Source organism: Spermophilus citellus, assembly GCF_964194105.1.
Source record: "Spermophilus citellus genome assembly, chromosome: 3".
Taxonomy (NCBI): domain Eukaryota; kingdom Metazoa; phylum Chordata; class Mammalia; order Rodentia; family Sciuridae; genus Spermophilus; species Spermophilus citellus.
Genome location: NC_138184.1, coordinates 231,071,573 through 231,094,959, shown reverse-complemented (window position 1 = coordinate 231,094,959; position 23,387 = coordinate 231,071,573). Strand labels below are relative to the sequence as shown.

General features: G+C 52.6%; 1 protein-coding gene across 1 annotated transcript in view; it reads right to left on the bottom strand.

The window, feature by feature from the left end:
• Nucleotides 1-1,509: 1,509 nt before the first annotated feature.
• The window catches only part of DNAJB6 (DnaJ heat shock protein family (Hsp40) member B6), a 59,761-nt gene continuing 37,883 nt past the window's right edge, over nucleotides 1,510-23,387 (bottom strand). Inside the window, exons 8-10 of the mRNA XM_081283348.1 lie at nucleotides 15,942-16,049; nucleotides 6,298-6,507; nucleotides 1,510-2,877 (exon numbers count right to left, since the gene is read on the bottom strand). Of these exons, the coding sequence (XP_081139474.1) occupies nucleotides 2,795-2,877; nucleotides 6,298-6,507; nucleotides 15,942-16,049 (401 nt within the window). The 3' untranslated portion in view covers nucleotides 1,510-2,794. The remainder of the gene's footprint in view (nucleotides 2,878-6,297; nucleotides 6,508-15,941; nucleotides 16,050-23,387) is intronic.

Genomic DNA, 23,387 nt, shown 5'->3' with positions numbered 1-23,387 from the left:
GTGGGGTGGCCCCAAGCTGATGCCCACCATAGCCCACAGGCCAGCAGCAGGGACATCTCGGTGAAGGTGACTATAGACCACTGGTCATCTCTGGATGGAACAGCCACAAGGACACTCACAGGAGATGTCCACTGGGTGGCATCTCTGGGGCAGAATCAAACAAGGAACAAGCTTCTCCAAGGGTGGAAGCCCACCAGGACCAGGGATCTCAGGGTTCCTGGGAGAGACACAAGACCTCAGAGTGGTGAGGACATTTGAAGGAGGACAGGGACTGAATTTAGACTGAACCTCAGGTCTCTCCCCAACAGCTAGCAAAAGAAAAAATAGAAGCCATCGCAGAGGTGGCTTTTCATGCCGTGGCTGCGTTCCTGAGATGCCAAGCCACAGGTGAGCTTTCTGTGGATCATGCCCACCTGTCCAGTCATTGCAGCAGGGGATAGGAGAGGGCCAAGGGCCTCACCACCCTTTCCTACCATTTTCTGTTGACTGTGGTGTATTTCCAAATGTTTATGTGAACTCGGGTTTGGCAAGTGGGATCCGCAGCCCTTAGCACCTAACCAGGGCGCAAGGCCTATGGCAGTGCAGGTGGGGTGGGGTGCAGCCTCCCCTCCGGTCCTGGTCCCAGACCCTTCCCAGTCACTCCCCTGTGGAGAAGCAGGAGCCAGGCTTCCTCCCTCCTCACCACCCTCCACCCACATCCTCCACCTAGAGCCTAAAAGGCCACAAAGATAGCAGAGGACAAGGCACGCCCCACTTCACAGCTGCTGGGTGGAGAGTACGGATGCCAAGCACCAGGGGCACCAGGGCGGGGCCTGGTGCCCGTGGCCCCACAGGCAGGTTTGCAGCAAGCATCTTGGAGCAGACAGTGACCAGGCCTCGAGCTGAGGGGCAGCTGGATGCCAGCCCCACCAGGAGTCATGCCTGTTCCCCAGAGCAAGGCCCCACCCTATGGCCCTGGCATGCAGCAGGCACTCCACATGGACTCTCTCCCTCCCACAGGGAGGGACCACAGGGGGAACTGCCTGGTTCCTGAAGACCTGGGGACCCACCGCTTTGGTGGCTGTGATGACCCTGCTCTGTGCGCCTATGGCCAGCCTGAGGTGGTGCTGTGGCTGCAGGCAGCAGTGGAACTGGCGCAAGGCAGAGCCGCCCACCTCAGGCTCCACAGGACACCTGGGACCTAAGCAATAAGCTATGCCTTCTCTCAAACCCCAGAGGCCACCTGGTCGGGCTGCCCCAGAGTGGGCGCTGCAAAGCCCCCCTTACTCTCCGCCACTGGCTGAGGCCCGCGTACCCATCAGTTACCAGTCTACTGGATGTCACTGTAATGGGGCCTTTCTGCATCTCTTGACCCTGGAACATCACAGTATCTACAGGACTGAAAACAATGAAGAATTCCTCCTTGTTTTAATTGGTAATAACAGGGCAACTTCCTGATCATGAAAGGCCACAAAGATGGCAGAGGACACAAAAAGACCAACAGAAGGAACACAAAAGAGACCAACAGTGTCCGTGTGTCCATGTTTTATTTATGTAGGTACCATTAAAATACAGTGTGCCTTCAGGGTCACATTTCTACAATTAAGCATTAAATACTGATCTCTTCTCCACCCAACTGCCCACGCCACTCCCCCAAAACCACACACAGCAAACTCCTCTGCAACCTCACTTTAAACCACAAGGGACACTTGCTCCTGGCCCAACCTGGACACTACTGCATGGCTCGCACCAGAATGCTCCTGGTCTCCACAAGGCTGGACTACCCTGCTGGCATCTTGAGGCCATGGCAATGCTCGCTTCCAAGAGGACAAGGAAAAGCAGGTCCTCGTGTTAAAAGGGAAGGGCATGTCCTGGGAGGAACATCCAGGCAAGTTGGGCAACACCAGGTCTCCTTGGTGCTCAATAAAAGCCAGGTTAGGCGGCCAAGCATTGAGCAAACGGAACAGGTACAGGAAGCTAGGCAGAGTCTAGATAGAAGAAAATGTGTCAGGGACCAATGTCTGCAAACTGAAATTTCAGCACAAGCTTCATGCTCAAAGCTGACTTATTGCATTTGTGTGTGCACGCACGCAGACAGGTAAGTAACCAGTCTGTTCTCCCAGCAAGACCCTGAGCCATAGAAGCTAAGGTGGCACTGCTGAGCAAACCTTCTTTCTTAAAAGAACAACTGTGGGCCTAAGCAGAAAAAATGAGAGATGTAGCAAACACTAAATATTTGGAGTCAAATTTGGACTACCAGGAAAGGATTTAAACTGGAACAATAAATACTAGAAATGGTCTTACATCTCAAGTGACTTGTGAGGGTCTGCTATGTGTGGCAAATTGCTCTGAACAAAAAGTACCCTGCCAGCCACAGTTTCAGGTGCAGTGTACATTATCTTCAAGTTCTGCTGCACTTAACTACATCCTAACTCCAAGCCCCAAGCCACCAGGAAAGGAGGCCGTGTGTGTCACGAACACCAGGTTCCCAGCAGCACCTCATACATAGCCTTCTACAGTTACGAACACCTCAGTAGCTGGTGTGGTGGCTGAACAGCTGGAAAGAATGAGACAGACCCTTCATACTTCTAGAGAAAAACACTCACAGATTTAGTGCTGAGGAAAAGCAGAGTCAGAAAGTCAAGACCACCCGTGATGTCACCCCGTCTCCAGTGCCCCTGATCCTACCGATCTGTGAGCGCACGTCGTAATCCTGCTAAGCAAGGTGGCCCTGGGACAGCACCGCGAGTGCTGCTACCTAGCGCGTGCCCGGCCATGCGAGCGAGGCTGTGCGCGGCTGCAGGGCCAGTCCAGCCTAGTGGTTCCCTTTGGTCGACTTCTTCTTCTTCGACTCCTCTCTCTGCTTCTGCTTCTTCCTCTTGCCACCTTCTTTGAACCCTAAGGAAACACGGCTTGTAAAACACTGCACACCAGCAACTGCTTCCCCATGAGACATAGGCAGGTGGCTAGAAACTTCCCCACGTTGAAAAGAAAGCAAAAAAGGCCATCGGTCTTGTCCACGTCTAACCTCCACAAAGACACACACTGCCGTTCTCAACTACACGTGGAAAGCCTCTCGGGTTCCTCACAAGTCACCCACACAGGGCCCTGGGCAGACGCACAGCCAAGACCCAGGGTGTCTCACCACCTGCAGGCCCCAGGTCAGGCCGAGAAGGCAGCGCCTACCCATCTCTCACCCAGGACAGAGCCCTCTTATGTCCCCTTGAGTCAGCTAGTGCATGACCAACCTGTCCAGCCAATCAGAAGAAAGACTGCTCACCCCTGGGTATTCTGCCCCAAGGGCCATGAACAGAAAGTCCCCAGCCCTGTGGGTGGGGAGTGGGCCGGAGCTGAATCGGGGCCACCTCCCCCACACAGGTCCCCGCACACCCGTGGCTGCCTGGGCTTCAACTGGGAATGTCGGCACAGCAGGAAGACAAAGGTCAGACTGCCAGAAGCCAAGAACAGGGTCAGCACAGCAGTGACAGGGGCTGCCTCCCACAGACACCAAGCCTCAGGGTCCATGCTGTCTTCTCTCATGACTCTCACATGCCCGAGTCCTTCTCAGATTCTTTTCTAATGGCCACATGCTCCTGCCAGGCCCACAGGGTGCTGGAGCCAATGTGGAAGAGGAATACACCTTTCCACATGTTACTTCAAGGTGGCTGGCTGCAGCTCAGCCTGTACCTCTAAAACGAAGCAGAGCGATTTTAAAGGAGGTCAGCAATCCATGCCACAGCAGGGCAAAGGCCACCAAGCCCGGGTGCGTCTCACACCACCTCAGCACCACGGGGCACGGCTAGGGCTCCCTGGACCACCTCCTCTGCAACGGGAGACGGTCCCACTCCCCAAACCCCAGGGCACCCGCTGTCTGCTTCAGCAGGCACGATGCACAGTCGTTCCATCCCTTAGAAGCGTCTCCCAGGGAGACTCGTTTTCAATCTAGAAAACTCACATCCTAGAAGCAGGGCAAGAGTAGACTCTGACACTGGGCAAGGAGAGCGAGCTCCTGGGAAAACCAGGCCACTCTGCAGTGCAGCCGAGAAGCCGAAGTGTGAACCTGGGGTCCCTAGCGCTTCAAGGTGACAGTGTTCCTTATTATACGCCGCTTTTTAAGGAAAAAAGGCCCAAACTTGCAAATTCAACAAAAAGGCAATGACAGGGACGTTCAAGGCCACAGGGGAGCATGCAGAAGGCAGCCAGAGTGTCTAAGTGTTCTGGGGTGGCTTGGCTCCAGGCCACAACTACAGGAAGGCACACCCTGGCTCCGTCCTCTCCTGACACCTGGAGCACCCAGACCTGCAACTCAGATGAGCAAGTCCTGGAGGCAAACCCTCTTGCTGGAGGGGAGAGGCCCCAGGGTCATGGCTCTGCTGCGCTGGGGAGGGGACACTTGGTGTCTGGAGCACTTCCTCTACTTGGCTCCGGCCTCCCTGCCTCCTGCTTAGGGCTCAGCATGCTGCACCTGCAAGGACCCATGCTCCTCAGCTCTGGTGCTCTTCTTCAGGCCTGGGACCTGAGTACAGGGAAAGGCAACCCGACAGCTCTGGCACATCCAGAGCCTCCCCTGACGGGGGCACAGACCAGCAATGCCCCAGCTCACCACACACAGGAGCCGATGGGCAAGGACGGCACTGCCCACCTCTCCTGTGCAAGGATTTCTGAATTCACAAGTCTACTGTTTTTCCCATTCAAAAATGGCATCTGGTCAGAACCCGATGACACGTGGACCGACGACTTTGCAGGGCTGTCTCCACTGCTAATTCCTACTTTCCCCAAACTCAACAGGATCCACAGCAACAGGTGCCACCGGGGAGAGGAGGAGCCTGGTGTTGAGCCAGGGTCCCCGGCCCGGTCTGCTGAAGCACTACCTTCCAGAAGGCCCACAGTTCTGGGATAGTGGGTCCCCGGGGCAGCCCACACCTGCACACCAGCTCTTAGGACCTGCAGGCCATGCATGACCTAGCGAGCCAGCCCGCAGTCTACAACCTACATGTCCTGTACCTCCCAGAGACCCTTGAGAGGACACTGCCCCTCCCGCAGGCCTCACAGCCCTCGGTACTAGGAGTTGACAGAGGTCCTAGAGGCTTTGCAGGCCCCTCCGTGGGGCAAGGCCAAGCACACTGCCTGTCCCTCAGCCCCACTGGGAGAGCTGACGCCCCGCTACATTCCCTGGCACACCATGCTGCAGAGCAGGGCAGCTGGCCACAGGGGCCATGTGCCAGATGCCCCAAGGCCCAGCAATACCTGCCCACAGGTGAGTGTTGATGAAAGGGTGCCTTTTTTTCCTCTAAACCCTGCAGACACTGCTCTGTCTGGGGAGGACCAGACGGGAACGAAGGAGGCTCTGGCGAAGCAAAGCAGTAGAACTCCTCCCTTCGGTTACCTGCTCAGAGCACCTGAGACAGCCTGCACCACCCTGGCTCAGATTACCAAGCGGGGACCCTTCCACAACTGTCCTGCTGTGGCCACCAGCTTCCACACAGCTGGGACCCAGGGGTACAGACACCTCACAGGAAGCGACACTGGGCTTCGGGCTCAGCACCACAGGTAGCCAGAGACCTCCAGGCGCTGCCAGGAGGAAAAAGGGCAGAGCAGGGGCTCAGGAACCAGGTCCTGGGTGCCAGGCCCACAGAAGGGCGGGCAGGGCAGCCACCTCCACCCAAACTGTTGGGGACTTTGCTGGTTTTCTATTTTGTTTTTGTTTTGCTCGTTTGGTGCTACTGAGGACTGAACCCAGGGGCAGTCTACCACTGGGCCACATCCCCAGCCCTTTTCATTTTTATTTTGAGACAGGGTCTCACTAAATGGCCCAGGCTGGCCTTGAACTTGCGGTCCTCCTGCTCAGCCTCCCAAGTTGCAGGGATCACAGGCATGCGCCACCGCGCCGGGCTGGCTGGGATTTTTTCTTTGAAGGGTGAAGCAGATGCAGAAGATAGGTGTGGCTTGGGACCATCAGGGCAAGTGACAGATCTCCACCTCTTAGCATGAGGTTCTGACAGCAGCACTCAGGTAATGGAGCGACATGGCAAGCGCAGCAGCCCTCACCCCTGCCGGGCAATGCACTCCACACACACCGCAGAACAGTGGGACCCTGCTTTAATGGAGGGAGAGCTTCGAGCAGTCACAGCTAGGCCTCCCGCGGCACAGCTCCTGGAGGGGAGCTCGGGCACAGGCCTTCCTCTGCCTCTGCCCCCTGGCTCCCCACACCTGCTCAGGTCAGAGCACAGCAGCACAGGTATGACTTCTGTCCTCTCTGTCCTGAACTTGGGGGAGGATCACTTTGGGGCTGCTCCACACCAGTTTCCCTCTGCACACCTGCTGAGCTCATGGGCGTGTCCCAGGTGCTGGGGACCCGTGGTTTGTCCTGCTCCTCCTCTTGCTCCCAGATGCTATGCTGTGGCGCAGACCTGGCCGACTGTGTGGGGCGGCAGGACTTCTGAGGGCGGGTGCTGGCGTGCTGGGCAGGCAGGGCAGGCTGGCCTCTCCGCAGGCGCTCTTCCACAAGGGCATTCTCATCAGCCACACCTGAAAACACACCAGGGAGAGCACATGAGCGGGAGACCCGCCCTCAAGGGCAAGGGTGCCATGCCCTCAGGAGCTGCTTAACCCTGGAGCCACCAGACTTCTGGAAAAAGAAATGGGCCATTCCAGGCTGGCACTGTTGGGGCCTTGACTTACAATCCCATGGAAATCAGGCTATGGAAACAGCGGCTCCAACCCACCCTGCAGGGCATATTCAGAACGATCCAGGCAAACACCCATTGAAGCACGGGCGGACAACCACCCTGGACAGGATGGCTGTCAACCCAACCGTGCCACCTGCAAGGAGGCGGCAGACCCAGTCAGCTCTGGGGCTTGTGCTGATAAGAGTCCTCCTGTACTGGCTGAAGCAAGCACCCCGTGAAAACTGTGGGAGCGAGGGTGCCCATCCAGCCATCCTGCCAGGCAGAGGCGTGCCTTGGCCCTTCCTGAGCCCCAGCTCCTCCCACTGCCGCGGCCTGGGCCCTGGCGTCAGTGCCCCCACCACTCAACACGAGTCACTGGGAAGGCCCTTATCAACCTGAAACAGAACAGTTTCTGCACGCTGACTGGAAACAAGGAAGAACATCTAAAAACAGTACTGACTGAAGGACTGACTGTGATTCTCCACAAGTTCTCAACTAGAAGCACTTCATGGATCTGTTAGAGAAAGCGCTGCTGAGACTCCTCCCAACTACCACGCCCATCCCCCTGGACTCCACTCCCTGCGAGGAAAACACCTGCTGCCCTCCTGCACAGCCCAAGCACGGGGGAGGCAAGGCCACGCACCTGCTGAGGAGCAAACCGAGGCAGGGGTCACCCTGCGGTGGCTCCTTCATCCCTGTTTCCCAGGCAGCCCAGGGTGTTCGTCAGTGAAACTGAGGACGTAAATGCTAGTCAAGGGTCTCAACGTCCTCACCTGTAACCACCCCTGGAACTTGGTGCCAGGCTCCATGCTGGGGCTTCACCCAGCTATAGCTCGCACCAGCTGGGAGCCAGCGACTCCCGGAGTCCACTCAAGTCCACCTTGCCTTGGCCCCTGCACCGTCCACAGCAATCCTATTTCTCCTGTCTCTCCAGCCACGTGACTGAGTTCCCAAAGGGCAAGCTGAGAGGCCACCACAGGCTGTCATGAGCTACCACATCAGGTACCGACTGCCCCACCCATCACTCACAGCATCCAGCATGTCCTGCCAGAGGGCCGAAGGCCCCCATGAGACATGGATCTCCTCTGGGTCACATGAAGCCTCTGGGCTAAGGGTGGCATCCTGGCAGTGGGCAGGATGTGGACTCTGCAGCGTGCCCAAGCCCTGAGGCCTGAGACCGAGTGGCTGTGTGCAGATGCCCACAGGCACCAGGGCTCAGAATGGCACCTCGGGACAGTCTGTGGCAGGCGGCCAGGCTGGAGGGGTGCTGCCACTGAAACGCAGCACCCTGCAGAGAGCCCCGGCACAGGCTGGGACAATGAGGAGCTGGTGCCCCCCACAGGGCCTGGCATGTGAGCACCCAGGGCACGCAGGAGTTGAGAGGTCCATGCTCTCTGCCTCGGAAACAAGACACCGAAGGGGGCCCAGGCAGCTTGCTACACCACGGCACTGGCCCTGGGCCAGCTGCAGCCAGCCACACCAGCACCAAGGAGACCCCAGGAAGCCAAGCACAGAGCCCATCCCCGCCCCGGAGCAGAATCCCAGCTTGTACTTCTGTTTAAAAACTACACTTTGTCAATCCAAGTGTGGACACTTAAGAAAATGCAAGAGTTCCAGGTAAAGGACTGCCCACAGGCTGCCTGCTGCTGAGCACGGGACTCTGGGGGGCCAGCACCGCCAACTCATCCACTTACCTCTGACTGCAAGGGCCGATCAGCAGGCAGGCCTGAGTCGGGCCTGAGCCGTCTCCTGTCCAAGCACACGGAACAATGGTGTCTGGCACACTCTGCCATTCCGGGCTCCACCCAGGCACACACCTGCACACCTCACCAAGTGCTCACAACAGACCCTCGTGCAGCCAGGGGTCTTCCATGGAGCTAGCTCACAGGTCCCCAAGGTCCCACACTTCAGCCTGGTCTCTCTGAGGCTACAAAGCCACTGCCTGCAGAGGAGCCAGACTCTGCACAGCTGTGGCTCCTTACCTCATCCACCTGCACCTGCCTCCCCGAAGGTGGGGTACAGAAATGCACTGCTTCTAGAGCTGCTAGAGCTCTGTGCTTACTGTCAGCTTAGAGAAGAGGGCTAAACAACACTCAGAGAGAGCAGACAGACATAGTTAATGAGCTCAAAGGGCTGCTTTGAGCTCGGTTCGGTGGCACACGCCTGCAATCCCAGTGACTGCAGAGGCTGAGGCTGGAGGATCACGAGTTCAAAACCAGCCTAGATAATTGAGGTAGGGCCTCGCTGAGTTAAGTAAAATAAAAGGAATAGGGGGGCCACCCTGCAGACAGCCCAGGCCATGGCCACCCGCAGTAGAGGTGGACAAAAGCCTGCCTCCAAACAAGCCAGCGTGAGGTGCAGTGACGCACAACTCCCAGTGCTTCTGGGCCGGGCCCGGATCACTCAGAATTCAGAGCCATGTTGTTTGTTCTCTGTCTCCCACAGGGAGAATGCCCAGGTCCTTGGAGGGGGCCAGCGGTAGAGGCCACCACCTGAGAGCACAGTTCTCCAATCCTCCCTGACCCAACCTGCGCGGGACCTCTGCTGCTGGCTCCCGGCTCCCACTTCCCTGTGAAGTTCTTCGGGCACCTCTGCTCCCAAGCAAACCCCTCCAGGAAGCCTTCCTGCCGGGGTCCTTGCGACTGGGGTGGGCAAGCACAGCACCTTTTAACCAATGACAACCAAGGCATGGAGGCCATAAGGTCCCCACAAAACCTCCACATCTGAAAAGTGCCTGGGAAGGAGGTGGGAACGGAGGTGCATGCAATTCTCCTCCTGAATTCCCACTGGTACTGCCCAACCACACCAGCACCCTGGACTCCTCCCGTGCCCACTGCCGTGACACACAGGCCTTCAGTTAACCTGCACCAGGACACAAGGGACCCAAACGGTGGCTTCTGTAACATGGGCCCATGTCACCACCCTGCAGACAGCTCAGGCCATAGCTACCCAGTCACCACCCTGAAGACAGCCCGAGCCATGGCCACCCGTGTCACCACCAGAAGAGAGCCCAGGCCATGGCCACCCGCATCACCACCCTGCAGACAGCCCGAGCCATGGCCACCCGCGTCACCACCCTGCAGACAGCCCAGGCCATGGCCACTCGCAGCATAGAGGGTGGCCGCAAAGCCACAAGATGGGCTCCCGCCAAGGACTTCAAGCCCCAGTCCTGCAGCACAGGCCCGCGAGGGTGGCCCTGGGAGTACCTGCTCTCAGGCTCGCACAGCAGTGCCCCACAGCCAAGGGCCAGGGCAGAGGACTAACACTCCCAGGGCACCAGCTTCTCTAAGCATCTTGACTTCCACAGCCACACAACCTGCCCTGACTGGCACTGGAACGTCCCAACCCACCAGGGCTGGTCTTCGGCCCCCTGCCCTCCCTACATTGTCATCTGCAGACCTGCCTGGGTCTGACAGTAGCCCAAGGAACCCACTCCCTGAGATCCAGAGACTCAACTGTCCTCCTGTGCTGGGTGGGGCTGCTAACCACAGCAGGCACAGGCTGGTACTGGATGGGTTTCCACAACACAATAGAACTTACAACAGCGCCACACACCTAAGACACCACCATGCCCACCCTCCAGTGCAGGAGGCTCCCAGAATACCCAAGAGGCTGGGCCAAGCCAGGACCTCCCTTGCTTGTTCTTTCCATCTGGGCCCTCCCCGCTGGCATCCAGCCAAGCACCCAGGTTATGCTGGGAATCTACCCTCTATCTGCAGCCCTGAGCACAGAAACTCAGAGAGCCAGCAGCGAACACTTGGGGGGGGGGGGGGGGGGGCGGGCAGCATGCCTTGAAGTCTCAGTGGCCAGGAAAGCAGGCCAGAGAGAACACAAACATCGCTCGAAGATGCTGCTTGCTGGAGAGCAGCCGATCCCAGCAACCTCCCACAGCAGCAGGGTGGCCAGCACCTTCAGAACCTCAGTGGGCCTGCAGAGGGGCCTATGTGGCTCAGACACCATGGCAGAGGACGGAGGGCCCGCATGTCCTGGCAGCGCCACTGGAGGCCACACCAGGAAACAAGGAAGCCTTACTTCCTTTGTTGTCCCCAGTGCTGGAGATGGGACTGAGTCCTGCTAGACAAGCACTCTACATCCAGCCCACTTTGTTTTTTGTTTTTTGTTTTTTGTTTTTTTAAATCAAAGATTGAACCCAGAGGCACTGGACCACTGAGCCACACCCCCAGCCCTATTTTGTAATTTTTAGAGACAGAGTCTCACTAAACTGCTGAGGCTGGCTTTGAACTCGCGATCCTCCTGCCCACACCTCTGCAGGCGTGCGCCACTGCACCCGGCCTCAGCCCACTCTGGTCTAGAACTATGAAGCTCCTGTCTGGGCGCCTAAATGCTGAATTACAGGTGTGTACCTCAGCTCTCAGCCTCCCCCTCAGCTAAGCCCTGATCAGGATAGGAGGACAGGCGGAGGCCGCTCGCAACACACAGCGCGCAGCTCTCTGCCTGGGCAGGAATACCCATCTCAGGCTGTGCTGCTCCCCCCTGCAACTATGGCCGCAGGCACCGCCAGGAGGGAGTCACGGTTTCTCTTCTCTCTCAGGAAGGAGAATAAAATGCTAGAAAAAAGGCTGAATGCATCTAAGACTCAGCCTTGATATTGCCAAGAAAGGATGGTATGGTGATGCAGGCACAGCAACTGGAGATGAGGGTCTCCAGTGTTCGCTGCTCAGCAGTCAGGAGGCTGCGACCACAGCCACACACACCCCTGCACTGCACCCTTCCCAGGGCCCGCTGTCAGGAGGACCACAGGAGCACGGTAGAGACAGGGAGGAAGAGCTGGCAATAGCCCTTGAGACTCCTGTAAGAGCACCAGCAACAGAACACTCTGCTCCTTAGAAGACAAATTTTAAAGCTCTGACTGTAACAAGAGTAAAGAATCCTTCCTGTACTAAGAGATTCAGGTAACAAAGCCCATGCAGGGACTCGGGCCCACTGCAGGAAGAGTCCCAGCACACCCTGAGCTAATGGACCTGCAGAGCCCCGGGAGGGCCAGGGTATGCACCAACCAGGGCAGCCTCAACCACATCAACAGATTCCAATCGCTTCCATCTCCCTCAGAGCCTGGTCATGAGGTCACCACTGCACACAGGCTGCATGCATGAGCTGGGGCCCTGGCCAGTCTGCCTCCCGCACCTGTGTGGCCTCAAGTTGGTACTACGTTCCTCTGCAGGGCTCAGAGTGAACACGCCTCTTCCAGAAAAGTCCTCAGTGCCCACAAACTGTGCCTCACCATGCTCCTGTCCAGCCAAGCAAGTCAAGCTGGGGGTCCTCGCTAACCTGCACATCCAGGGTTCCCATCTACACTGCATCCTGCGCACCATAGCTCCTGCAGCAGGGGAATTCCACACCATTAGCTGGAGTCAGATGGGCCTTCAAGACCAGGGTGCACGGTGTGCCACGAGATGTTGGATGGAAATGTACACACTTGCCAAGCCAGCACAGAGGACCCAACTCAAGCTTTTCATGAGGAGATCCTCACAGTCTCCACTGACAGCTGGGCTCCAGGGATAGTGCCTTTGAAGAGAGAGTGGACCTTGACGCCAAAAAGGTCACACAGGTACAGGATGAGACTCGCACACACAAAAGCACACAGCTGGCCCACTTTAGTGCCTAGAGGAGATGGACTGCAACCATCAACACAAGGAGAAAGCCCAGAGACACGCGTCCCAGAGCCTAGTCACACTACCCCGGGACTGCCTTCCTCTAACTCCCCCAGAGCCTGAAACAGGCAAGGCCGACTGCATTACAGCGCTGAGACCAGGTGAGTCGCTACGCCTATATCCCAGTGGCTAGGGAGACCAAGGCAGGAGTAATGAGACCCTGTCTCAAAATAAAAATAAAAAATAAGGGAAGGGGCTGGGGATGTGGCTCAAGCGGTAGCGCGCTCGCCTGGCATGCATGCGGCCCGGGTTCGATCCTCAGCACCACATACCAACAAAGATGTTGTGTCCGTCAATAACTAAAAAATAAACGTTAAAAAATTCTCTTAAAAAAAAAATACTCAACATCTATGTATCACATGTGACCTTTAAAAAATAAAAAATACTAAGGATGTTTTTTAAAATAAAGAATACTAGTTCAGTAGTAGAGCACCCCTGAGTTCAATCCCCAGTACCATGTACACACACCAAAAATAAATAAAACAAATATTATCAGTATTTAATATATTTAATGTTCAAGCTTTAAAACTGGGGCTTTTCTGTGTTTTTATTGTTGTCTATTTTTGGCAGTGCTGGGGATGGAACCCAGGGCCTTGCACATGCGAGGCAAGCGCTCCGCCACCAAGTAGCACACATGAACTTCAAAAGTCTGCATCAGATGCTGTCTCCTGGCTCAATCCTTTAAAACCTGGGGAGTCATCTGAAAAGCAAACAGAGCAGGGATCGCTCTGTACGTGCTCATCAGGAGGGAAGATCTCCAGGCCAAGAATGAGGCCAGCAGCAGACCCTACGGACCTCGCTGCCACAGGGAAGCTTCCGCACACTGCAGAGAAGCCCTGAACCCATGCCCTTTGCAAGATCTCCATAAAGAAAGCCATCAAAGAACTGGGACATCCTTAAGAAGCAATCAGCTGGCTGGGCCTGGTGGCATAAGCCTGTAATCCTGGTGACTAGGAAGGATATGGCAGGAGGATCCCAATTTCAAGGCCAGCCTCACCACCTTAGCGAAGCACTAAGCAAGTCAGAACCTGCCTCAAGGGCTGGGGTTGTAGCTCAGTGGTAGAGTACTTGGCTACAGCATGTGTACGGCACGAGGCTCAATCCTCAGTACCATGTATAAGTAAAATAAAGGTATTGTGTCCATCTACAACTAGAAATATTTTTAAAAAAAGAGAACCTGCCTCAAAATAAAAAGCACTGGAGATGAGTGAGATTTAGTGGTACAGGTCACTGGGTTCAATGCTTAGTACCAAAAAGCAAACAAAACCAGCAATCAGCTTCTCCATCAAGACAGATTCCGGGCTGGGGATGTGGCTCAAGCGGTAGCGTGCTCGCCTGGCATGCTTGTGGCCCGGGTTCTATCCTCAGCACCACATACAAACAAAGATGTTGTGTGCACCAAAAACTAAAAAATAAATATTAAAATTCTTAAAAAAAAAAAAAAAAAGATTCCTAGTGCTGCAGGCCTGTCATCCTGCCCGCTAGAAGCTGAGGGGAAGGGTATCGGATTCCAAGCCAGCCTCAGCAAAATTTAAAGACACAGGTTCTGCTCTGACACATTCCCCGAACTAAAACTAAAACCTGTGTTAAGTGCTGCTCCTATCATCCCGCCACACCCACCATCACAGTCTGAAAGCTGATCCTCCGAATTTTCCATGTGAAGCCACTGGCTATTACCATCTCCTACCTTTGGAAACATACATTCTGCTTTTTCAGGTATCTCCTCTCCCTGCCTAGTACTTGGGGTTGAACCCAGGGGTGCTTAACCACTGAGCCATGCCCCCAGCCCTTTTGACATTTTTTATTTTGGGACAGTCTGACTCAATTGCTTAGACTAGCCTCTAACTTGTGATACTCCTACCTCAGCCTCCTGAGTCGCTGGGATTACAAGCACTCACCAAAACTCCTGGATATACCACTAATTATTTAAACAATTTTTTACGGCAATTTGTGCAAAAAGGCAATGCACATTAGTTGTATAAAAAAAGTCACTGCTGGGGGCTGGGGATGTGGCTCAAGCGGTAGCGCGCTCGCCTGGCATGCGTGCGGCCCAGGTTCGATCCTCAGCACCACATACAAAGATGTTGTGTCCGCCGAAAACTAAAAAATAAATATTAAAATTTAAAAAAAAAAAGTCACTGCTATCTGGACACAGTGGTTCACACCTGTGATCCCAGCAGCTCAGGAAGCCGAGGCAGGAGAATCACGAGTTCAAAGCCAGCCTCAGCAAAAAAGCCAGGTGCTAAGCAACTCAGTGAGATCCTGTCTCTAAATAAAATACAAAATAGGGCTGGGGATGTGGCTCAGTGGTTGAGTTCCCCCAAGTTCAATCCCCAGTACAAAAAAAAAAGGCACTGCTAACTCTACAAATCATAGGTAAATGACTACTTTTTATAACTTCTGATAGACCCTTCCTGCACATGAATTAACGAACATCTGCTTTTCTGCTCAGGGCTTCCAGAAGCTGAGTGCACATTGTAACATTGAGCTGTGTCCTGAATTATTAAACCCTATAAATGACAGAAGCATAGGTTTGTTACAAGAGTTCAAGTTTCTTTTCTGCTTGGGAAAGAAAATACACCTAAAGATGTCCTGCCTTCTACAAAGTTAAATCTAAAAACAAATACAAGGCGTGCAGCTGTCGCCCAGAGCCACTGAAGTCATCTGGAAGCTGTGAGGAACATGCACCAGCTGTCACCGCAGCAGCTCTGGTTCTTGGTGCAGTCAAAGGCTGAAGACATGCAAAAGAGGGCCACCAGCACACACCACAGCTTTCCCAAGCCCACAGTGTCCAAGGGCCTCTGCTGCCGCTGCTCCTGTCCATCTTCTGTGGGGTGGGAAGAAAGTTCGATCCCATACATATTCAAATCATGAAGACTGCTCTCCCTAAGGGAGCACAAACATCCAGAATCGCCTGCTGGCCCATTCAAGACTGGCTCACTCCCAACACCTGGTGTGGATGTGGGCAAGGACTGGGGACAGCGAGAACCTACTACTGTTGAACTCTACAGCAAACAGGTGAGAACAAAATAGGACATGGCAAGCAGGTGCTTGCTGCCTCAGCTACCCAGAGTCTGGGACCAATGGCCAAGGGACCCAGACCTAGAGTGTGCAGCTGACAGAATGGGCAGAGACCTTGGCTTGCTGGGGAAGAGCAAGCTAGAGGAGAACAGGACAGACAAGGAAAGGAGAATTGTGAGTTCAAAGCCAGCCTTAGCAAAAAAAAAAAAAAAAAGACAGGTGCTAAGCAACTCAATGAGACCCTGTTGCTAAGCAACTTAACACAAAATAGGGCTGAGAATGTGGCCAGGAAAGGTCTGTAGACCATTGTCCCAGAACAATCTAGGTCAAGCAGTGGCAGCCCTGTGATCACAGCTACTCAGGAGGCTGAGGAAGGAGGATCCCAAGTTTGAGACCAGACTCAGCAACTTATCTCAAAATAGAAGAATGGTTGGGATATGGCTCAGTGGTAGAGCACCTCTGGGTTCAGTTCCTGGTACCGCCCCCCCACAAAATGGGGGGAGGTGGAGAATGGAAAACAGCCAACAGGCAGAGCCTACATTATAAGGTATCTCATAAGAAAACTTCAAGAGGCCCTGAACTATTTCAAAATTCTACTTACCACATAAGGACACACGAGCCACTCTGCGGCACCCACGAGGCAACTGAACTGAGGTGCAGGACGGGCAGGTCAGAATGAGGCAGGCAGACTCTAAGGCTTTATTTATTTGTTTGTTTGTTTATTATTTTTCTTGCTGGGATTAGAATCCGGGCTTGGCCCATGCTAGGCACGTGCTCTGCCATTACACAACACCCCCAGCCCTTGCAAGTCTAACAGGCTACTGACTGAGGGGTCTTCGGAAGATGTGAAGACCACTTATCAATGTTACTGGAAAAAGAAAATGACAGCTACTGACACAGGCAGATGCCTGGGTTCAACTGGGAGTCAAGCACAAACCATACCAAGGCAGACAAGGGCCAGAGGATCCGGAGGCCGCGCAGGGTCACTTCCCCCAACAGCAGGCCCTATATTAGACGCCTCTCCCTGAGCTGGGTTTCAGTTTCAGTCTCCTGGGGCCTGCAGGAAACACCAAATGCTCACTGGAGCTCAGGCCAAGTGCTGTGAGCCAAGACAGTGTAGCTAGGCAACCCTGGTAAACACACAGCAGTTACCCCTCAAACCATGTCCAGGAAACAGATCGAGGCCAGGCACGGGCCTAAGGGTAGACACACACGGCAGTCCCTGGGACCAGGCCTGGACAGCAGCCCACTTGGAGGGGCAGACCCCACTAGCACTGCGGCCACCCCTCTGCAGAAGAGAGGCACAGTGGCAGAGCTCAGAGACACGCACTTCCACCCTCAGGTCCAGGGCAGGTGGCAGCACAGGGACAGTTGCGGGGAGTCCCCTGAAGGTCAAGTCCTTCAGCCTGGGCACTACTGCAGAGCCTAACCCTAACCCTTTAAGATGCCCTGAGTGGTTTTCAGCACTGGGAAAATGCTGACAGCTGCGCTGTGCCACTCCAAGCAGACCCAGCCCCTCAGGAGCTGAGAAGATGAGGAAGAAGCCCAGGGCCACTGTGGAGCCCATACAAGGTCAGCCACCCCTGCAAGGCACGTGCCAGACCTGGTGCAGGTGGGAGTACAGGGAATTGCTAGAAGCAGAGCATTTTTACTCCCCTCATTTTCAGACACTGCTACAGGGGCCACAAGCATGGTCTCGATTAAAGTGACTCCAGGAAGCAGAGCCTTCAGCACAGCAGGAACCGCACACTCTGCCCAGAGCACTGGAGGTGGACACGGTGCCCACATAAGGGGGGGGCCTAACCCACCAGGTCAGCAGTGCCAACAGCCCCTTCTGAAGCACAAAGCAGGGTCTGGTCTCCTACATGCCCACTTGCCCTAGACGAGCTTCAAGGGACAAAGTAAAACTATACCAGGTTAACATTAAGTCAAAAAGCAAAGGAAGTGTAGACACATGTGCAAGCTGTTCACGCAGCTCTGTTGCGCCACACCACAATCCTAAAACAAGCCGGGCACAGTGGTGCCGCCTGTGATTCCAGTCTCTTGGGAAGCTGAGGCAAGAGGATCACAAATTCAAGTCCAGCTTTGGCAACGAGGTGAGACCCTCCAACAACCCAGCAAGACCCTGACTCAAAGAATAAAAGAGAGCTGGGAAGGTAGGTCACTGGTAAAGTGCTCCTGGGTTCAATCCCAAGGTTGGGGAAGAAGGAAGGGCAGAGACAGGAAAATTAAAATGGACACAGTGACATACACCTTTAATCCCAGCAATTCAGGGAAGAAAGACCACAAACTCAAGATCAGCCTGGGCAACTTAAGATCCTAGCAAGAATCTGGAAATGTAGCGCCACAGTAGAGCCCCACTGAGGGGCTAAGGGACTCTAAGGGGAAGGGACTACGACAGACAGATGGGGAAGGAGATGCAACCACAGAACAATATAAGGCCCTCAGTGACATTCCCAACACCCCCCCCACCAAAAAAAAAAAACAGGGAATATTTCAAATCTGTTTTTTCAGAAAGTAAAGGTATTTACTTTCTGATTGCTAAATATAATCAGAACTTCATACTTGATTGGGGGGAAATAACAGAGGGAGAGTTCACACTACTAAAATAGTAAAACTAGCAATTTCTGAATAATTTACACGAAAACAGATGCTTCACAGGCCATGTTGGGTGGAAACAAATTCAAAACTACAAATGATTCAGAACCAGCAAAAATGAAGAGTTTTATAAGTGTAACTTATTTTTAAAAGGGGGGAGGGGGGGCTGGGGATGTGGCTCAAGCGGTAGTGCGCTCGCCTCGAAGGCGTGCGGCCCGGGTTCAATTCTCAGCACCACATACAAAGATGTTGTGTCCACCGAAAACTAAAAAAAAGATAAATATTAAAAAAATTCTGTCTCTTTAAAAAAATTTTTTAAAAATTTAAAAAATAATTTTAAAAAGTTGGCCTTGAGCCACATATGATGGCACAACCCTGTAATCCCAGTCACTTTGGAGACTTAGGCAAGAGGATCACAATAAAGAGGCCAGCCAAATTAGGAAGGTCCCAAACAACTAAGTGATACTCTGTCTCAAAAAAACAAAAGTGGGGAATGCAGCTCCATGGTAAAATGCCTAGGTTCAAATCCCAGCACCAAAAAAAGGTAATTCTTAAACTCAAATTTATAAATATAGAATGCAGATCAACATCTCAAGACAAACCACTGAAGAGGGAACACACCCCACCCTACAATCCCAGTGCCTCAGGAGACAAAAGATCTCAAGTTCAAGGCCAACCTGGGCAACAAGTGAAACCCTGTGTCAAAACACAATCTTTTCAGAAGGGCTGGGAACGATTTATAGTAGAGGGGATGGAGAGAGAGAAGGGGAGGAGAGGGGAGGGGGGACAGTGGAGAATGGGATAGACAGCAGAATACATCAGTCACTAGAAAGGCAATTTGTAAATCAATGGAAATGTAACTGATGTGACACAGCAATCTGTATACGGGGTAAAAATGGGAGTTCATAACCCACTAGAATCAATCTGTGAAATATGGTATATTAAGAACTATGTAATGTTTTGAACAACCAACAATAAAATAATTAAAAAATAAATAAATAAAGTCACTATAGCCTTTTTAGTACCCACAAAAAAAATAAATAAATAAATAAGGGCTGGGAACTAGCTCTACTAACAGTAGCTCCCCAAGTTGAATGCCCAGTACCACAAAAAGGAACACAAAAGGACTGGGGAGGGGTTGGGAATTTGCCTCAGTGGCAGAGAGCTTGCCTAGCACACACAAGGCCCTGGGTTTGGTCCTCAGACCTGGGGGGGGGGGGGGGGGGGGAGAAGGACTGAAGATCTGCTCGGTGGTCAAGTGCCCCTAGACTGAATCCCCAGTACTGGGGTATGAGATTCACTTTTTTTTTTTTTTTGTTAACTTTACAATGCTGTGAAAGTAATACAGGTTCAGTAAAAACCCTATCTGGAATTTGGAATCTGCATCTTTTCCCAGCTGGCAACACACAGGCTGAAGCTCTCTCCACACTGTGCCAGCCCTGTGCTGCTGAGCTCACCGGGGCACGACGCACACTCCAACTCCTGGCACTTCAACCTGATGATGGGTGATGGGGAGATGCTCCCGTGGCATACACTGCAAGAAATGGCGGGACTCCACCTGCAAGCTGAAGCCAACCCAAGGAGGCCAGGCGGGTCCAGAGGACTTCATCTTACAAATGTCGAACCACTCACTGCACTCAGCTAAAAATCTTTGCCAAAAATACTAATGATTTGTTATGAGAAAATAAGGGGAGGGGGCTGGGGGATGTGAGCAAACAGAATTTTTTCATTCTAGAAAATATGCTATTACATGGGCTGTGGCTCAATGGTAGAGCACTTGCCTAGCATGTGTGAGGCACTGGGTTCAATTCTCAGCACCACATATAAATAAATGAATAAAATATAGTCCATCAACATCTAAAAAAAAAAAAATTAAATGCTATTACAGGCAGAGGCAAAAGGATCCCAAGTTCGAGATCAGCCTGGACAAGGTAGCAAAACCACTCCCCAAAAAATGGCTAGAGATAAAGCTCATCGGCAAACAAAAAAATTACTAGGCACAGCAGCACACGCCTATAGTCCCAGCACCCAGAATGATAAGGCAAGAGGATTGCAAGTTCAAAGCCAGCCTCAGCAACAGTGAGGCGCTAAACAACTCAGTGAGACCCTGCCTCTAAATAAATAAAATACAAAATAGGGCTGGGGAGGTGGCTCAGTGGTCAAGTGCCCCTGAGTTCAATCCCTGGTTTAAAAAAAAAAAAAAAAAAAAAAGGAAAGAATGAGAACCTGGATGGGGAAATCACCAGGACTTCCCACTGTGTGAAGCCATAGCTGGGGATGTGCATCAGCAGTTGAATGCTCCCGAGTTCAATCCCTGGTATCAAAAAAAGGGGGAAAAAAATTGCAAAATGAAATGAGAGTAATCCAGGAGTGACTACATTAAAGGAACTAAGTAAAAAGACGACATGATAAACAGGATCCCTTTTTTTGCGGGGGAAGAAGGAGCACTGTTTACTGGGGATTGAACTCTTGTATTTAGAGATGTTTAGGGCCTCACAGTTGCTGAGGCTGGCTTAGAACTCATGATTCTCCTGCCTCACCCTCCTAAGAAGCTGGAATTACAGGAGTGTGCCGCCGCACTGGCCACCTAGGTTCCCTTTAAGAAATGGGCATGCACAGTCAAGCAAGGTGGCATACGCCTGTAATCCCAGTGGCTCAGGAGGGCTGGGAATGTGGCAAAGTGACCCTGGGTTCAACCCCCAGCACACAGATGCACAAAAAGAAGTGCACGTGTGTGTGAACAGCATTAATTTTTTCCGCTAGATGTAAAATAATATACTTTTTAAAAAGAATGAAAGGCTGGAGGCATAGGCCAATGAAAAGCGTGATTTTTTTGGGGGGGATGGGGACAGAGTTTCCAGGACTGAGCCACATCCCCAGCCCTATTTTGTATTTCACTTAGAGACAGGGTCTCAATGAGTTGCTTAGAACCTTGCGATTACCGAGACTGGCTTTGAACTGGCCATCCTCCTGCCTCCGCCTCTGGAGCCACTGGGATTATATATGTGAGACAACACACTTTGCAAAAGCCTGAGCTTGGATCCCAACACCACCACTACCCAAAATAGGAAGGAAGGCTGGCCAAGTCAACCATATTGTTCCTTGAGGTGAAGTGAATCTACCAATTCAATGCAACTCGGGGTTGTAGGGTACCTAGAGTTGACTTTGCATTGTATCTGAAAGTGTAAGAACGGACTAGAAGAGTTTACCATGAGCTGTCCTTTCAGGTAATCACTGTACCTGATGTAAGGGGATCTGGCACAGAAATAATCCTCAAGAACAAAAATACACAAGAAAAGAGATGCTATATCTAACAAACTGGGAGAAAGCTGGGAATTCTAACACAAAGGTCAAGGTACAAAATGAAAATGTGGGAAAGTGCTCTGAAGAGCCGCATCTAAACACATGACCAAGAGAGCCACAGGGCAGGGCACAAGAGAAAGGTGAAGCAGAAGGTCACTTGAGCAGCAAGCATCAGACCACTTGGCGACGTGGAACACAGTCACTGAGAAGGGCTTGCTCTGTAGAGGAAACATAGCCCTGAACAGGAGGCTCAACCAGCTAAACAGAGGATGCAGGCTCTGACGCAGAATGAGAACACCAAAGAAAGCACTCAGCTTCCAAGGACCTCACTGGAGGTATAGCAATGCAAGACATGCCCAAATCATCAGGTCACAGTCAACTCCTGGATGGTCTGATGAACTTTCCTCCACAAAAACAGGAATGCAAACAGGCAGTGACATACCTTGTGGTCCACAATTATGCTTCTTTTTCTAATAAGAGGTAGCCCTTGAATCAGCGGTTCCATTATGCTGCAGAGGCTGGGGAGTGGCTTAGCAATACACCTGAGGCCCAGATTCAATCCCCGGCACCAGCACCATAAAGAGAGGGAGAGGGCACTGGGGTTATGTCCCTAATTTTACCTCTAATAAATCAACTGTGGGTAAGAACCCAGCACCAAAGTCTGGGTCCCTAGAAAAGCGAAAAATAGTACATTCCAAATGTACCTCAGTCAGCTGGGACATTTGGTGCATGCCTACAATCCTAAGGATTCAGTCATTTATCAACATCGTGTCTCAAAACAAAATGCCAGGTATGTAGCTCAGTGATAGAGAAGCCCTGGGCTCGAAGCCCACACTAGCCAGGTGTGATGGCGCATGCTTAGAATCTTAGCTGCTTGTAATCCTGCTGGCTTAAGAGGCTGAGGCAGGAGGATGAGAGTTCAAAGCCAGCCTCAGCAATTCACAAAGGCCCTAAGTAACTCGGCAAGTCTCTGTCCAAAGACAACTAAAAAATAAATATTAAAAAAAAAAAAACTCTCTACCTCTCTCTTTTATTTATATCACACACACACACACACACACACACACACACACACACACACGTGTGATTAAAAATGACTAGAGATGTGGTTCAGTGGTTAAGCACCCCTGGGTTCAATCCCCAGTAGCCCCCCCCAAAAAAAGGACTCACAATCCCCAACACTGGGGGAATGGTAAAATTGCCCATCAGACCCTACTCAAAATTAAGTTTGCTTTCAAAGTGAAGCAGCTCTTGAGAGTCAAGACAAACTGGGCTTGTGGCATACCCCTGTGATCCCAGGGGCTCAGAAGGCTGAGACAGGAGGATCATGAGTTCAAAGCCAGCCTCAGCAACAGCGAAGCACTAAGCAGCTCAGGGAAACCCCATCTCTAAATAAAATACAAAATAGGGCTGGGAATGTGGGTCAGTGGCCAAGTGACCCTGGGTTCAATGGGGGGCTGGGGGGATGGGTAGGGAAGCCAAATAGAAGCGGCACCATGGGATGACTCCCAAGGGCTCAGGAGAGGTGACATAGGGATAACCTCAACACACATGGGCGACATGCTAGTTGAGAGGGTTCCTGCCATGTTCAGCTACCAACTGCACAAGCACGGCCCTAAAAGGGCCTCAAAAGGTCACAAGATCTCACCACACCCCAAACTGGTCTCATAATTCAGCTAGCTACCTCTAGACCATAGAACACCAAGTGTTCAAAGTGACTCCATATAACTGCACTTGAAAACCTACAGAGGAAACATGTACCTCCATGTTGTCACTGAGCATGCAAATAGCTGAGATCACAACAGCAGAGAGATAGAAACCAGGTACCAACGACTGCTAGGTACACTGAGAACATCTGTCATTGCATAGTGCATTAGCACTCCTTAGAAAGGATACCACCAACCAGCAGGCAAACAACACAGAACCCAAGCTGGACTGAGCAAGGGGACACATGCCTGCAAGCTCAGCAACTCAGGAGACAGGCAGGTGGATAGCGAGTTCCTGGCAACTTGGGGGAGACCCTGTCTAAAAATGAAATAAAAAGGACTAGAGAGGTAGCCCAGGGCCAAGCATGCAGGAAGCCCTGGGTTCCACCCACAGTGTGTGTGTGTGTGTGTGGGGGGGTGTCTACAGGAATAAGCAATTT